We start from the raw sequence: 16,858 nt of genomic DNA on the forward strand, positions 1-16,858 counted from the left end.
CTAGTAAAATCTCTTCTAGTTCAGTTTAGGAAAGCAGAAAGGCAGGGGAAATGATCTTCACTTAAAGTAAGGTTGTAACTCAACCTTCTAGTCTCTAGAGGGCAGTGTGGATACGTTTGCCCCGGGTCCACAGCTAGCCAATGACAAGTTTTCACTCCCACACCAAATGATAAAAGGGTAATAGCAAACAATTTCTGTTAGTATCCTTTATTCTGACATGAGCAGTTATAATCTTCCTACTTTGGGGCGTTAAAATGTCATCAAGTGACGACTTTTTAAAAGAAATTGACAACTAAGCAAAATTAAAAAGATGTCTATTTAGTGTTGTTGGTTCTATAATTTGAGGAGACATGCAGCTGGTCCAAGGGATCTCGAAGGCTTTGAACCACCATTTTAGGCCCCATTTCTGCTCTCATTCCTGGACATACAAGAATTGAGCGCTTGATCTTGTTTTCTCTAAAAGGCAAACAGGGCTGTTGTAGTTGCAACACAGGCGTTTGTCAACAAATAGGTTAGAGGCTGAGCTCACCACCGGGAGAAAACCGGCTGGATCCCGAGGCCTCTAGTGAAAGCACCTTGTGTCTCGGCTGGTGGGACGGGGCGGGGCGGGGCGGGGACATCTCTCAGCCCAACCTTTGGAGTCCTCATCACCTTCCACTGCCCGGGCTCCGGACATCATGAGGTCCCACTCCTCGTCTGGCGGGGGTGGAAGCAAAAACAGCCCGTCTTATCTCCGAGCCCAGGTGGCGCGCCGCCTGCCTCGGCCTCCAGGAGGCGGGCACAGCAGCTGGGAGGCGGCCCGCCGCCCGCCAATGGCTGGGGGACGAGCCGAAGGGAGAGAGTGGTCCTTTACTCCGGCACAACGTCACGGCGCAGGCCCCGCCCCTTCGCTGGCAGCCGCTGGGCGCCGAGCGGGTAAAAGAGCCACCGTGCGGACGCCGAGCTGGGTAAGGAGGCTGGGGACGGGAGAGGGAAGAGGAGGAGACAGGGTTAGTAACCTGGGCGGCGGCGGTCTTGGCACCCAGGGGGTGCTCCGAATTCTAAGGACAGCAAAACTGCCAGTACCTGCCTCCACTCCCGCTAGCTTTGTGCTTCTGGGCCGCGGCGGGGCGTTGCTACAAGACACTCCTGGGCCAGCTGTTGAGCAGTGACATGGAACCGGGTGCTTGGGCCCCGGTGCTGGACATATCCATGTTCTACCCAAAGTGATCCTGCGGAGTGACTGGCCACCACCCGCACAAGGGGGTGGCATCCGTTTTGCAGCAGAAGACCGCCTCTCCCAAACCTGGGACACTGGGCTGACCGAGTTCACCTACAAGTCAGCTCTACCTGCACCGCTCCAGTCTGGTTATAGTGGGCTGCTGGGACTGAGGGAAAGTGGGAGGGAGAGTGAGGGTCCCAAGGCCCAGGAGTAAAATGCAGACTCTGCTCCTATTCCTAGCTTCCTGGCAGTTTCTGTGCCGGCACCCCTCTTTAGCATCTCATCAGCAGTTCTGACTCTTCTCACCCCTCCCTGCTTTGGCCCTCCTGGGGTCAGTGATCTGCTCAGTGCTGTAAGGAAGAAACTGCTGCAGGCCAGAGCAGAAAAATTACCCTCTTCCTTCTCTAGCCCATCCCCTGACATCCTGGCCATTAACTCCTCAATTTGCCGAGCTCACTGGAATGGCATAGACAAGGTAGGGGTTGGGGTTGGTCCAGATTGGGGTCCAGTTCCCAGCCGGGTTCAATTATTATTTTTTTAGGGTGGGTGGAGGGAAAAGCCTTCAATGATAATGTTATTACTTGTTTGCTCATCACAGCAGCTCTGCTAGGTAGATCTCATTTCATAGATGAGGACACAAGTTCAGAGAGGCTTGGTATCTTGCCCAGGAGCAGGGCTGGTTAATGGCAGGACTGGTTTTATAAAAGCAAAGCAGTTTGACTCCAACATCCGAGCTCCTTCACCTCCCACTTTTTTCACCTTTTTGTCTCTCTTTAAGTGAGTACACCCTGCGGTTGTCCTCTGCTGACTTCAGAAATAATCAACTGGCAAGGGCTTCCCTGGTGGCACAGTGGTTGAGAATCTGCCTGCCAATGCAGGGGACACGGGTTCGAGCCCTGGTCTGGGAAGATCCCACATGCCGCAGAGCAACTAGGCCCATGAGCCACAACTACTGAGCTTGCGCGTGTCTGGAGCTTGTGCTCCGCAACAAGAGAGGCCGTGACAGTGAGAGGCCCGCACACCGCGATGAAGAGTGGCCCCCGCTTGCCGCAACTAGAGAAAGCCCACGCACAGAAACGAAGACCCAACACAGCCAAAAATAAACAATAAGTAAATTAATAATAATAATAAACTGGCAAACTGGACAATAGACTTTTGGCTTCTGCCCTTTAGGCCCTGGCCCCCATTGTTCTCTGTAGTGGACAAAGTAGAGAGTGGAGGATGGGAGACAGGTGGTTCTAGGAGACTCTCTCCCATCCCCCATTCCTTTCCATCCTGTCAGCATATTCTGTCTCCGAAGTTCTCCAAGTTTTCTCTAAGGGCCCATTTGGACCCCCACTTCCATTCTTTGGCCTCATTACCACAGGAAAAGTTTACCCATTTGTCCAGAGAGCTCCTAGCTGATCTCCTCTGTGTCCTTCTCCCACCCATTCCCTCAAGCTACCCTAATCTCATCCCTGTTGCAGGTCTCCCTGTCTTGATCCTGGAATCTTCCTCCTATCCTAGGTCTGCCATAATGCTGCTGCTACACAGAACTGTGGTCCCAGGGCTCCGACAGGCCTACAGGTAGGCCATCCAGTTCCTAGCCCTTATCTCCTGCTGCCTGTACCTTTAGGACTCTTATCTGCCAGATTAAGATGGTTGACGTAGTGGCCAGGGAGGAAAGGGAAAGCCATGTCCCACTTGTCCCACCCATCCCTGAGAAACAAAGTCCCAACTGAAGAAACCAATGGTTAACCTGGGAGAGGTACACCCCAGGCCTTCCCTAGCCCTTATAACCAGAAGTGTGCTACTAAGAAGACTTCTCTCTCTTCCAGACTCAAGTCAGCCCCTTCAAGGCTCTGCATTCGGGCCTGCTCTACAAATGATTCATTTCAGCCACAGCGCTCCAGCCATGCCTTCTCTGGTGATAACTCCAGCACCAGGGGATGGAGAGTCATGGGGACTCTGCTAGGCCTTGGTGCAGTGTTGGCCTATCATGACCACCGGTGCAGGGTAAGTAGGGAAGGAAGGGGCTTCACTGTCAGAACAAAGGGGCCCTAGTGAGCTCCCCAGGCAACCCAGGCTTTACCACAGAGCCCACAGTGACACTGCTTCATGCACAGTAGAGATGGAATTTGTTACCTCCATTTCCCAGTGGCCACAACTTTGTGGGTTGGGCCAGGGTGAAGTGAGTGATTTCTTCTTAACATTTTGTTCCCTTTTGCCTCACCCCTGCCTTGCCTGCAGGCTGCTCAGCAGTCACCACGCCTATACACGAGGGAGGAAGTGAGATCCCACAGCAGCCCTGAGACTGGGATCTGGGTGACTTTGGGCTCTGAGGTCTTTGATGTCACAGAATTTGTGGACCTACACCCAGGGGGTCCATCAAAGCTGATGCTAGCAGCCGGGGGTCCTCTAGAGCCCTTCTGGGCCCTCTATGCTGTTCACAACCAGTCCCACGTGCGAGAGATACTGACTCAGTACAAGATTGGGGAGCTGAGCCCCGACGACAAGGCAGCCTCCATCTTGAAGACCTCTGATCCTTACGCTGATGATCCTATACGTCACCCAGCCCTGAAGGTCAACAGCCAGCGCCCCTTTAATGCAGAGCCCCCCCTTGAGCTGCTGACAGAAAACTACATCACACCCAACCCTATCTTCTTCACCCGGAATCATTTGCCTGTACCTAACCTTGACCCAGACACCTATCGCCTACATGTAGTAGGGCCACCTGGGGGTCAGTCACTGTGCCTATCCCTGGATGACTTGTACCAGTTCCCCAAGCACGAGATCACCGTCACTCTGCAGTGTGCTGGCAACCGGCGCTCTGAGATGACTCGGTTCAAAGAAGTAAGAGGTCTGGAGTGGAGTGCAGGGGCCATTAGCACTGCACGCTGGGCTGGGGCACGGCTCTGTGATGTGTTAGCCCAGGCTGGTCACCAACTCTCGGAAACTGAGGCCCATGTCTGCTTTGAGGGACTGGACTCAGACCCCACAGGGACTGCCTATGGAGCATCCATCCCTCTGGCACGGGCCATGGACCCTGAAGCTGAGGTCCTGTTGGCATATGAGATGAATGGGCAGCCTCTGCCTCGTGACCATGGCTTCCCTGTGCGGGTGGTGGTCCCTGGTGTGGTGGGTGCCCGCCATGTCAAATGGCTGGGCAAAGTGAGTGTGGAACCAGAGGAAAGTTACAGCCACTGGCAGCGGCGGGATTACAAAGGCTTCTCTCCATCCGTGGACTGGGACACTGTAGATTTTGACTCGGCTCCATCTATTCAGGAACTCCCTGTCCAGTCAGCCATCACACAGCCCAAAGATGGGGAGACAATAGAGTCAGGGGAGGTGACTGTCAAAGGCTATGCATGGAGTGGTGGAGGAAGAGCTGTGGTCAGGGTGGATGTGTCTCTGGATGGGGGCCTAACCTGGCAGGTGGCTGAGCTGGATGGAGAGGAACAGCGTGCCCGAAAGGCCTGGGCCTGGCGGCTATGGCAGCTGCAAGCCCCTGTGCCAGCTGGGAAAAAAGAATTGAACATCGTTTGTAAGGCTGTAGATGACAGCTACAATGTTCAGCCAGACACAGTGGCCCCAATCTGGAACCTGCGAGGCGTGCTCAGCAATGCCTGGCACCGTGTCCATGTCCATGTTGCTCCATGAGAAAGTGAAATGGAACCATCTACTCTCCAGAACCACCTCCTGAACCCCTTTCCACACCCATCCCTTGGCCTCATTACCACAAAAAAATCCTTCCTTCCACCTCTCCATGTCTTGATCACAACCCTGACTATGCCTTCCGAAGCCACACACAGGTACATGCATTGCACACTTCCACCCAGGCACCCGCTCCCCTTTGACAGGAGGTGTTACATACCCCTCCTGGCCACTGACCCAGTGCCTTCAAGGAGGTAAGAGCTGCTGGAGCAAAGGGCTAGAAGTAGGAAAAGTAATTCTGGAAGTAAGTGCTATTTTCTCCACCTACCCTATCTCCATTTCTAGTGACTATCACCACTGAGGCCTTATTTTGCTTTTCTTAGATTCTTCAGAGAATGTGCGAGGATATGTGTTAGAAAAGTGTATATGCTACTTTTTACTGCATCTCTAGGTTGCCAGGGGTTGTGAAGGGCGCAACCCTCTCCCTTTATTGTTCAACTTTTCTAAATCAATAAAATATCTGTTTAAGACTACCACTCTGAAAAAGCAAAAACAGATTATGACCTTTGGGACTTCTTGAGGCTGGGGAGTGAGCAAGTTGCAGGAGGGCGGTGCACTGATTGGTGCTGGGATACCTAGTGAGACAACCCAAAACAAACAAAAGGGGGGAAGGGAAAAAGGAAGCAGGGGCAGGGAAGTCAAGATTGGGGTTTCCTTCTCTGAAGTCTCAGTATCAGCGGGGCTACTTAGGTGAATGACCTCAGGATATCCCCCAAGAGAGGACATTTTTTTTGATTTGGCATCCTTAAGCCCCTCCCCCACACAATTCCTACGCACTTGGCAGGAAAGGCAAAGAATGCTAAGAGGTCAAAATCAATACTTAGGGGCGGCAAAGGCAAAACTTGGCACTAGGGGCAGATGTGCCACGGCAACTAGGGCGTCCAACCGTGGCCTTGTTTGCAAAGTAGATGCAGATGAAGGGGCAGTCATTTAGTTATCCTTTGCCTGCGACCGCGCCTTTAGGACTTGAATCTTTCGGCGCTCGGCTACTCTCCCCTAGCTCTTCCTCCCTTGTCTCCCCAGCTTGTGGGCGCTCGGTGTTCAGCCACGCCGCCTGTCGCCTGGTAGTGGAGCCGGAAGTTGTTCGGGGGAGGGGGGACAACCGTGCTGGGGGGGTTTATGGGGGGGGCCCGTCCCTCCTTAGGTGAAGCCGCTGATGGAGATGGAGCCGCCGCCGCCTCTGAGCGCCCGGGTCCCGCCTCCGGCCCGGTTGCGGCCGGCTCAGTGACCCCACTCCCCCCGCACTGGGCCGCCCGGGCCAGAGTGGGGGACCCCCGCCGCCCCGCCCCCTTCTCCCCCAATACCTTACCCTCTCCCTCTCCCGCCCAGCCTGCGCGCGCGCGGAGCTGCCTCAGGTGAGTGAGGGGCGGGGTTTGGGCGAAGCGCGAGGGGCGGGGCCTCGGCCGCCGGGGCGGGGCCTGAGGGGCTTGGGTGTGAAGGGAGGACACGTGGGCGGGGGCCAGGCGGGAAGAGGGTCGCTGGGTGGGTTGCGGCCCAAGGGAGGAAGCTGGCATGGGGGGGTTGGCGCGAGGCCACAGGTTTGAGGGGGACGTAGCAGGGACCTAGGCGTCCTAAAAGAGCGGGAGATGGGTCACGGCAGAGGACCGAGGACAGGCGGGAGCTGATGTGCGCGAGGCTCCTTCGTGGGGTACAGCTGGGGTAGAACAGAAGGACAGGACAGCTGGGGTAGAACAGAAGGACAGGACGGAGAAAGGAGAATTAGACTGGGTACCTGGGCAAGGAAGCGAGAGGCGGCGCGGGGTTGGGTGGGGGGAAGGTGTGGGTCAAGAAGGTTAGAGAGAAAGATACAGGCCTAAGTGGGAAGACTGGGAGGCAGTGAGCAGAGTGGGAGAAACATGTGGTAGAGAAGAAACTTAGGGTGGAGCGAAAAGTGCTGTCTGGGGTACTATGTAGGGTGAGAAGTCCAGGGAACCTGAGAAGCAGGGTTGGGAAGGAAGAGGTTCATTGCATAGGAGCCCTAAGGAAGAAACACAGAGGAAGCCCTGGGGCAGACCACCAGAGGGTACAACAGACTTGGGAAGCAGGTCTAAACTAAAACAGCCTTCTCTGTACCTCCTCACGCAGCCCCATCCCCAGTTATTGTCTTCCCCCTTGTAGTTGTAGATTCTCACTGTTTGATTTCTATCCTTTTTTTTTTTTTTTTTTTTAATTATGACTGGTCCTGTCTGGTGACAATGTTTAATGGGAACATGGACCTTTAGGTATGAGATGTTTAGGAAATATGATACCCCATTTCCCCCTCCAAGGTCATGAATTTACTGACTCTGCTTCTAGGAAGATTTGATGTATTACCAACCACATTGTGTCAAAGTTTGCACACCTTCTTTCACCTCTGTCCCTTCTCCTATAAGCAAAACTGTCTACTGTTGTGATTCATCCACCCCCACTTACATGTCTGATAGCTCCAGGTATACTCCAGTCTCCCCAGTCCGAGCCCTCAAAGCATCAGTGGTGAGCTTGGTATGGTTGTGACTTGCTCATAGGTCAGCTCTAGGCCTTCCGACATCATGGCCAAGCAACAGACTATTGAGGCCTGGCTGTTTCCCCTTAATGCTACTTGTTCACTTTGTCTGGGTGAAGGTACATGTCCATGTCCTTAGGAAGCAATAAAAGCAGGTGTCTGACTACCTAGAATATTTCCACTTAAGATAACTCAGATTCTGAGGACAAGACCAGATAAAAGGCCACATCAGACACCCTTTGGGTGTAGCATCTTATTTGGTAGGGGTATGTGAAATGCCCAGCTGGGAATTCCTCATCTCCTCATGGGTCTGCCAGTAGGTCAGTGAATCTTGCTCTGTGGTGTGCAGGGGACTTCAGCCTTCCCCACTTACAGCCTAATTCAGAGAATCCAGACTGCTCCCTGGGTCATGAGAACTGTCAAAAGAGTGGCTCCTGAGATAAAAATAAAGTCTTTAAAGAAGAAAATAGCCTTACCATTGGGAAGCAGGAGAGGTCTCAGTGGAGCTTCTGGGATGGGCCCCAGGATGGTGGGAGCTGCCCTCAATTTGGCAGCTTCAGAATTATATCTTGTCCTACTCAATAGATGCTGATGTCTCAAGCACAAAACAATGTTTTTGTTGCCCACTGAGTGCAGTTAGTTAGTTCAATTGTAGCTTCCCCTTCCTCCCTTGGGCCGCAACCCACCCAGCGACCCTCTTCCTGTCTGGCCCCCGCCCACGTGTCCTCCCTTCACACCCAAGGCAATCCCCTTACTCTCAGTAGGTTTGGAGGACTTGGCTCAGAAATAAGTCCTGACTTTTTTCCAGTGGAAAATGCAACTGAAAGTTTATTCCTTATTTCCTCTTAGTACATGCTTAGTACTTCCCAGCATGGGAGGAACATTATCCCACCTTTTATCCTACCTTCCCCACCCAACACCCACAAAGAAATTATTTCCTCCCAGACTGTCCATCTCTCTTCCTTCAACACACACACACACACACACACACACAAAATAGTCAAGGAAATGGGCTTCCCTGGTGGCACAGTGGTTGAGAGTCCGCCTGCCGATGCAGGGGACACGGGTTCATGCCCCGGTCCAGGAAGATCCCACATGCCGCACAGTGGCTGGGCCCGTGAGCCATGGCCGCTGAGCCTGCACGTCCGGAGCCTGTGCTCCGCAACGGGAGAGGCCGCAACAGTGAGAGGCCCGCGTACCGCAAAAAAAAAAAAAAATAGTCAAGGAAAAACAAAAAGTTATTGTAGGGCAGGTATTTCTAGCCTCATTTCACTCCGTAGGAACAAATAGGAGTGTGGAACCCTGTGGGTATAGACAATGCCACAGGCAAAGGGACTCCCTTTGTTGGTCTCTTGACCCTGCTGGAGAAACCTCTGAATTCCAGGCTCTTTGATTTGCCTCCTTTTCTCAGAAAAGTTGGGGACTCTGTATTGGAAACAGAGAGACAGGTTCAAGGTCTTTCAGAGGAAAGCATGTAAGAAAGGGTAGTGCTGATATGAATGGCCTGGTCCCCCCCAAGGGTCATCGACCTTGCAGACTCTGCTGGAATACGTATGCTGGTCTAATCCTTGAGCCAAGGAGCCCTGTTCCTACATTAAAGAGATTTAGTGAGAGTCTAGGTTGGCTTTTTCCTCAGGCCCATAATCTCTGAAAACAGACATGGGAGGGAGAGGATTATTTCTTTTCCCATCCATAGACCTGTGTTTGTAGTTCAAGGACTTAAGTCACTAAGATGGAGACCCCAAAACTGTTCATTGGGCTTCCCTCGTGGCACAGTGGTTGAGAGTCCGCCTGCCGATGCAGGGGACACAGGTTCGTGCCCCGGTCTGGGAAGATCCCACATGCCGCGGAGCGGCTGGGCCTGTGAGCCATGGCCGCTGAGCTTGCGCGTCCGGAGCCTGTGCTCCGCAGCGGGAGAGGCCACAACAGTGAGAGGCCCGCATACCGCAAAAAACAAAACAAAACAAACAAAAAAAACTGTTCATTTAATCACCCAAGAAAGAAGGCAAGCAGAGGAGCCCCAGACCTTGCTATGGCAAGATTTGATTTTGTGCTGTAGGAGAAAGAAGCCCAGACTGGTAACCTCGGTTCTGTTTGTCCTACTTCTATCGCTAACCAGATAGGTGACTCTGGGCTTAGTTTAACTCTTCTGTTAAAACCAAAAGATTGGAGATCATCTCTCAACTCCATTCGCGCTCCAAGATTCTCCAGGTCCTGGAGCACCTCTGCCCCAGACCCTCCAAATGAACAGAGGCTTACTAAATTGGATTGTCAGAGCAAGATTCCTTGTTAGCAGAGGAGCCTGAAAACATCTTCCTGGCCCAAACAACAGTGAGCTTTTTTGGTCACCATGCATTAGGGACTTCTGGCCAGGACTGCCACCAAAGGCAATTGTTTCTGTCTCTTCCACCTTTTTGCCACCCTACCCCGATCAGAATAGTTAATTGAGACTTCCATGTCATTTCAAACTTCACTTGAGATAGTAAACCCTGTTTTGGGCATCTTTGGCTTCAAAACTTATAAAACTCAAATTGAGGGCTTCCCTGGTGGCGCAGTGGGTGAGAGTCCGCCTGCCGATGCAGGGGATACGGGTTCGTGCCCCGGACCGGGAAGATCCCACATGCCACGGAGCAGCTAGGCCCGTAAGCCATGGCCGCTGAGCCTGTGCGTCCGGAGCCTGCGCGTCCGGAGCCTGTGCTCCGCAACGGGAGAGGCCACAACAGTGAAAGGCCCGCGTACCGCAAAAAAAAAAAAAAAAACACCAAATTGAACTTCCCTGCTCTACTTTACCGACCCCTGCCAAAAGGTACAGCTGAACAGCAGTGACCTTGTGGAGCCTTTCTATAAACACAGGGCTTATATACTCAAGGGTATACCCAAAAACCCCAGAAAGTATCATCTCATGTGCATCACACCTGGTGATTTAAACTGTTTAGTTCGGCCCTTTCCTTAGTCCTGAAATGAGACCATGGGAGGGGTGAGATTGTTTCTCCTCCCACCCATAAACCTTAGCCTTCTCTCTCTTCCGCAGTCTACGTGGGGAGGCCAGGGAAGCACAAAGAACAAGAGAAAAGATGCATCCAACTGAGAGCTAAAAGGAGACAATGAGGTGATATTTTCCCACTGCCCAGGTGTTGTGTTTCCAGCTCTTACCCCTTCTTATTTTAGAGACTGGCCATTCCTAGGGTGACCTGGGAATTCATCCCCCCACACTGCTCCCCAAGCACTTGGATAACTAAGCTGAGCTGTCCTCGTCTGTGTTATAAGTAAACAGGTCACTATCTACAACCTGGTGAAAATGAGTCAGATCTTTCTGCTGTAAATACAGACACATAAGCTGAGAAAATGTTGGTGGGTTTCCTTCAGAGGGCACTAGGTTGACCCTAAAGATCACTTCAGAGCTGCAAATCGCTCAGTGTCTAGGTCTGGTTCCTGGAAAGGGGCGTGTAGTCAGGTTGCAGACAATACCTAATTCCACCTCTTCTCTCAACCCTTTACCCTTTCCCCCTCCCCAGTTATTCAAAGTCCTGATAAGAGAGCAGAGCCAGCTTTGTGATTCCAACATGATTTTTGCTGAGATTTTATTCAGTTCAGGAAGGCACAGACAGGAGAGGATGATGCTTGGGTTTGGTCCACTTCTAGTACCTGCACTGCTCAACCCCAGGCAGGTCGGAAGATCTGTCTTGTTCATAATCACTGGGCAAATATCATATGATATTGCTTATATATGGAATCTAAAAGAAGCTACAAGTGGACTTATCTACAAAACAGAAATAGAGTTACAGATGTAGAAAATAAACTTATCATTACCGGGGGAGGGGGGTAAGGGAGGGGAGGGATAAATTGGGAGATTGGGATTGACACATACACACTACTATATATAAAACAGATGACTAATAAGGACCTACTGTATAGCACAGGGAACTCTACTCAATACTCTGTAATGGCCTATATGGGAAAAGAATCTAAAAAAGAGTGGATATATGTATAACAGATTCACTTTGCTGTACACCTGAAACGAACACAACATTGTAAATCAACTATACCCCAGTAAACTTTTTTTTAAAAAATCACTGGGCTGCACCTCAGATCCCAGATCCTAAAAGAGACCAGAGAAAAGCATTTCCCCTCCTCCCTATTGCAACCAAAGGAATGGCACGGATCCTCGCCCCTCCCCCCACTTTCACCCTCTTTCCCAACAACATCCTCCTCACTACCTTTCTACCCACTAAGCCACATGGTGTGTGTTTTAAATTCCAATTTTGGAGTTTCACTGGATCAAACAGGATTCTTTGGAGGATTTGAAGAGCTTTAATTACTTGTGATGTCCATATTCTTTCAGGCTTTCAGAGCCACTATATAGAGAAAACTTGACTTTCTGATATTTTTCTCACCAATAGTTAGAGCTGTGGGAACGTTTTTGTGGAGAGGGGGAGATGAGGGTGGTAGCTGATGCCTGACCTTGGAAGTCAGACCTTGGATTGGTCTCACCTGCTGCTTCTCAGGAAGTGTGGTGGGAAATCTTCTGTCTGGAAGGGATACCCGTTCCTGCCCATTCCTGTTTAAATGCGATATCATGTTGATGGAAGAAAGCCAGGGCCGTGGAGGATTCTTATTATGGTGCCAGATGCATTCAAAAGAACAGGGAAGAAAGTCTTTGTCTCAGGTTACAATGACCAACCTTTCCTCCCTCCTCATAAAAATACTTCCTTTTGAATTGGGAGGCTGGCTGTTTCTAGTTGCTTTGTATTCAGCTCACTGAACTGAATTTACAGTACATATGTGCCTACGTCCGTCACTGAATGGTGTCTGTGTTGCTATAAAGCCGGTTTCCTTTTGAGATCTTTGAACCAAACCTGTCTTGTGTCACTAACTTCTCCCTCTTTATGTCTCCTCCCGCTGTGGTGTGTCTCCAGTTGGCACTGCCTAATTTGGCCCAGATCCTCTAAGGAGACACTAAGATCTGCCTGGCAGGCCAGGCAGGGGAGAAGGTTCTTTGAGGGGCAGGGAGTGGGAAGGTGGAGAGGGATATGCTGCCTGAAGACTTGAGCAGTGAAGTACATCTCCTGATGTGCTCCTGGCTCTCAGAATACCAGGATCAGGAACAGCAGAATCTCAGTCCGGTCTCACTCCCAGGGCTACCAACTTGGCATTTAGACCAGTTGGAGACAGCTAAAGACTGATTTTGCCCAAGATGTGTCATGGAGCACCTGTTAAGAAAAATTAAGAAGCAGAAGAGCTCAGTTTACTTCTAGGAACAAAGTCCAACTCAGAAAACAACTCCTTCAGACCCTTCTAGAAATTGTTTTGGGGCCATTTGGGCAGGTGTCCAAGAGTGAGATGCACTTCCTGAGCCAGTACTCAGCATAGCTGAATGCTGTGCTTCAACTGTTCTGCCCACCTAGTGCTTGTCTAGCTCCCAGTTCATACACACCCATGCGCACGCACACACACACACACACACAGTCGCATTAGGATATTTCTCCCCATAGAGCCTGCTCAATTTGTTCTTACTTTTTTTTTAATAAATAAATTTATTTGTTTATTTATTTTTGGCTGAGCTGGGTCTTCGTTGCTGCGCGCAGGCTTTCTCTAGTTGCAGTGACCGGGGGCTACTCTTCATTGCGGTGTGTGGGCTTCTCATCGTGGTGGCTTCTCTTGTTGTGGAGCACGGGCTCTAGGCCCATGGGCTTCAGTAGTTGGGGCACACGGGCTCAGTAGTTGTGGCTCGCGGGTTCTAGAGCACAGGCTCAGTAGTTGTGGTGCACAAGCTTAGTCGCTCCGCGGCATGTGGGATCTTCCCAGACCAGGGATCAAACCCGTGTCCCCTGCATTGGCAGGTGGATTCTTAACCACTGTGCCACCAGGGAAGTCCCTGCTCTTACTTTTTAAGTAACAGACCCCACTCCCACGGGGATCACACTAAAGGAAAAGATGTTAGAACCAGGGAAAAGCAAGAAGATCCATGAAGGCCTGAGTACCCTGGCTTTTGAAAGGAAGCACACCTCAGAGAGGCAGGAGACTTGGGTTCTTTTCCTTGTTCCAGACTCACTATGAGCCCTGAGACAAGTCACTTAGCCGCTCTGAACCTCAGTTTCTCCAAGCAGAAAATGGGGAAAAACCTACTCACTCATGCTTCTCCTGCACTGGGGGGTCGGAGGTGTGAGAGAAGTCACGTGTGGCATCTTGAGCTCTGCAAAATCCCAAAGGGCAATTATGGAGCTGATGATTAAGAAATGAAAGGGGCCCCATGAGTACCAGACCATGTTCCCTCGTATTTCCATCTCTGACCACCGCAAATTCTACGGCTAGTTCCAGAGGGTATGAGTTCACTAACCACTGTGGACTTGGGCTCTTCTCATCATTGCTCCTAAGGGAACCTTCAAGGAACCGCTTCTTACCGTGGCTTGGTCTAGCAGTGTGGTCCCAAAGCTCAGTCCATCCTGGGGAGGATGTCAAGAAAAGAGGAGTTGAAACTAAACTTGGAGAATTATTTCTTCCACACCCAGGCGTCCTAGGTGAGACTAGAAATCCCTCTAATGAAATCTAGGGAGAGCTGCTTTGCGAAGTGAAGGAGAGCCCGTGTGTCAGGCTTTCTCATGAGCCTTTTTAGAGTATGATGTCTCTCAGCACTAGACAAGAATGACTTGGAGTGTGGTGAGAGGGAGACAGGGTGATAGACACTTTTCCCCTGTGTGCCCTCCAGAGCCCCCATCCCCACCTCTATCAATATAGTATTACCAGCAAACCAGATTTCCATCCATCTGCCTCAGTGAGATCCTTCAAAGAGACCAAGAATCCAGGTGGCAGCTCAGGCTGTTCCCTCGCCCCACTCTAGCTCCCCAAAATCTGCCCCTGGGGTATTTATTTTTCATGAGATGACTGGTGAAAGCAATTTTGGATGTATGTAAATTTCCACCAAATAGAATGGTTTTTTTTTCTCCTCCCACAGGCTCCTGAGATAATTCATTTGCAACACATTATCACTTTTAATTATCCTTAGTTCTTGATTGTTTAATACTCTACTGCCAATTACTGTTTGCCTTCCCTCAAATAGAGTAGCCTGCATTTTAAATTCAGGTTCCCACCCCAACTCCCCTTTAAAAAAAATAAACATAGCAAAGTAATTGACAAGAAGGGGGAAAACACTTAAAGGTTTAATTTGACTATTACACCTTCAGTAGAGGATTCCTCTCTGAACTTGAGGTGGGCTGCTCTCCTCTATCTTCTACTTTCCTGTCCCCCTCCGTCCTTCCACCCAAAAAAGTATCCCTTGAATGACTGAATCTAGCTTCTTCCTCCTATTACTACCCCATCCTTAACAAGGTTTAGAGCCTCTATGGAGTTGTTTCTTTGCCTCATGAGAGCTGAGCTGTAAACTGTCTCCTTTCCTACACCATCAGCTCCACTTACAGGGAGAGGGTCTACGTTCCAAACAACAAAATCAGGGACCAGCGTAGAATAAGGCAGTGTTTCCACCCGAGAGACTAGGGAAGCCTGCAGAAGTTGGGGGTTGGAGGAGACCCTGGGGTTTGTAAGTCAGGGTACATCGTCTTTCTCTCCAGGACAAAGTATGAGGTTTTGCTTCTTTAGGATAAGGTCAGAGCACACTTAAGTGATCCTTTAGGGTTCTTGCTAACTCCAGAATGTTAGAGAAAAACCTACTCCCTTTCCAGATCTGGCTTCTAATAGTAGCTGTTTTCTCTTCCAGCAGAATCTCTCTAAGATGGACATAGAAGACAGCAATGGCCGCTCCTATATGTCTGGTATGCCCTCTTGTGCATTCTGTTTGTAAGGGGCTGGGAGCAGATGCTCTCCTGTGGAGGAGAGTGGAGAGCCTTCAGCCTAGCACAGGACCTCTGAGTGCCCTGGTCACAGAGCTGTCACTCACTCTTGGTAGTGTGCATTTATTTTGGTCATTTTACATTCCCTATAAAGTGATTCTCTTCCGAGACATCTTGGAGGATAGGAGTAGGAGAAGGAAATAGGAGAGGAATATGAGTGGAGACTATTAGAGAGAGGACTGATTTGAAACAAAGAGACAGAAGGAAGATAAGATTCCTTCTGTGCTCTGAGGTCACCAGCTAAACACGACATCCTGTCCCAGCCAGGTAGAGAGTGGAGCCAGGTTTCAAACCTCAAAGGCCTGCAGGGGCCAGGTGTGTATGTAAAAGAGTGAACTGGCTTTGGATAATGAGCAGAAGAGAATGATGGGGACTGTCATGGACTGGAGAGCACATGTCCTACCTCAAGGAGCAGCAGCTCTGCAGGGTCCAACAGGCATTGCCATGTGGGAATGTGTATCCAGTATGGCCAAAACTCCTAGCTTTTCAAAAGAAATCAGAAATCAGGATTTTATATGAAATGTCTCCATTTAAAAATAATAACTCCAGGGCTTCCCTGGTGGCACAGTGGTTGAGAGTTGGCCTGCCAATGCAGGGGACACGGGTTCGTGCCCCAGTCCGGGAGGATCCCACATGCCGCAGAGCGGCTGGGACCGTGAGCCATGGCCCCTGAGCCTGCGCGTCCAGAGCCTGTGCTCCCCAATGGGAGAGGCCACAACAGTGAGAGGCCAGCATACCGCAATAATAAAATAAAAAAATAAATAATAATAATAACTCCATATTTTAAAAAATGTTCCATGGGGCAAGAAGCCAAATTTATCTATGGTCTGAATTCAGCCAGTGGGCCAAGAGCTTACACCTTTGAAGGAGAGGTAGAGAGCCCAATTCTCCTCCAATCCTTTCCGTGATCATAACGTCGTAGCTTTTTTTTTTTTTTGCGGTATGCGGGCCTCTCACTGTTGTGGCCTCTCCCGTTGCGGAGCACAGGCTCCGGACGTGCAGGCTCAGCGGCCATGGCTCACGGGCTCTGCGGCATGTGGGATCCTCCCGGACCGGGGCACGAACCCGTGTCCCCTGCATCGGCAGGCGGACTCTCAACCACTGCGCCACCAGGGAAGCCCCCGTCGTAGCTTTTTATACCTGCCAAATACTCTTGCTGAGGCAGAAAAGATCACTGCTTGTAGTATGGGTGGCTTTTAGGGATATGAAAGTAATCAGGATCCTCTTAGAGTTTCACAAGATGAAAAGAAAGGAGAAACTTCATCCGGCTCTCTCTCTGAGGGTGTAGGAAAGGGCCTAAGACAGAGTTTGTCTCTACGATGGAAGGAATCATTTTTTGGACCATTAGAATGTTAGGGCAGGAAATGATTGTAAGAGGTAAGGGAAGACAGAATTGGGTTTTGAGGTGATGCGTATCCCCGTCAGCAATCCAGGCACCATTGTAGAAATGACCTATAGTTTATTTTTTTACCTTAAAGTGGGACCAATGGAGGAATTATGGGCATGCGCTAAGGGAGATAGCAAGATGGGTCAGACACACATATGAGAGTCATTGACAACACCTGCATAATGTCAAGGTAAGAAGTTGACTCTGACCCCTTTCTCATTTAAGGAGGGAAGGCGTTGGAATGGGTACAG

The 16,858-nt window shown here is 50.6% G+C and overlaps 1 protein-coding gene across 1 annotated transcript; it reads left to right on the forward strand.

Moving 5' to 3' along the window:
• Nucleotides 1-2,717: 2,717 nt before the first annotated feature.
• Nucleotides 2,718-5,287, forward strand: SUOX (sulfite oxidase; the record flags this gene model as incomplete). The annotated part of the gene is made up of 3 exons (XM_079715310.1): nt 2,718-2,767; nt 3,019-3,196; nt 3,431-5,287. The coding sequence occupies 3 exons, from the start codon at nt 2,718-2,720 to the stop codon at nt 4,838-4,840; spliced, it is 1,638 nt and encodes a 545-aa protein (XP_079571436.1). The 3' UTR covers nt 4,841-5,287.
• Nucleotides 5,288-16,858: the final 11,571 nt, after the last annotated feature.

The sequence above is a fragment of the Hyperoodon ampullatus genome (assembly GCF_949752795.1).
Source record: "Hyperoodon ampullatus genome assembly, chromosome: 11".
Lineage (NCBI taxonomy): Eukaryota > Metazoa > Chordata > Mammalia > Artiodactyla > Ziphiidae > Hyperoodon > Hyperoodon ampullatus.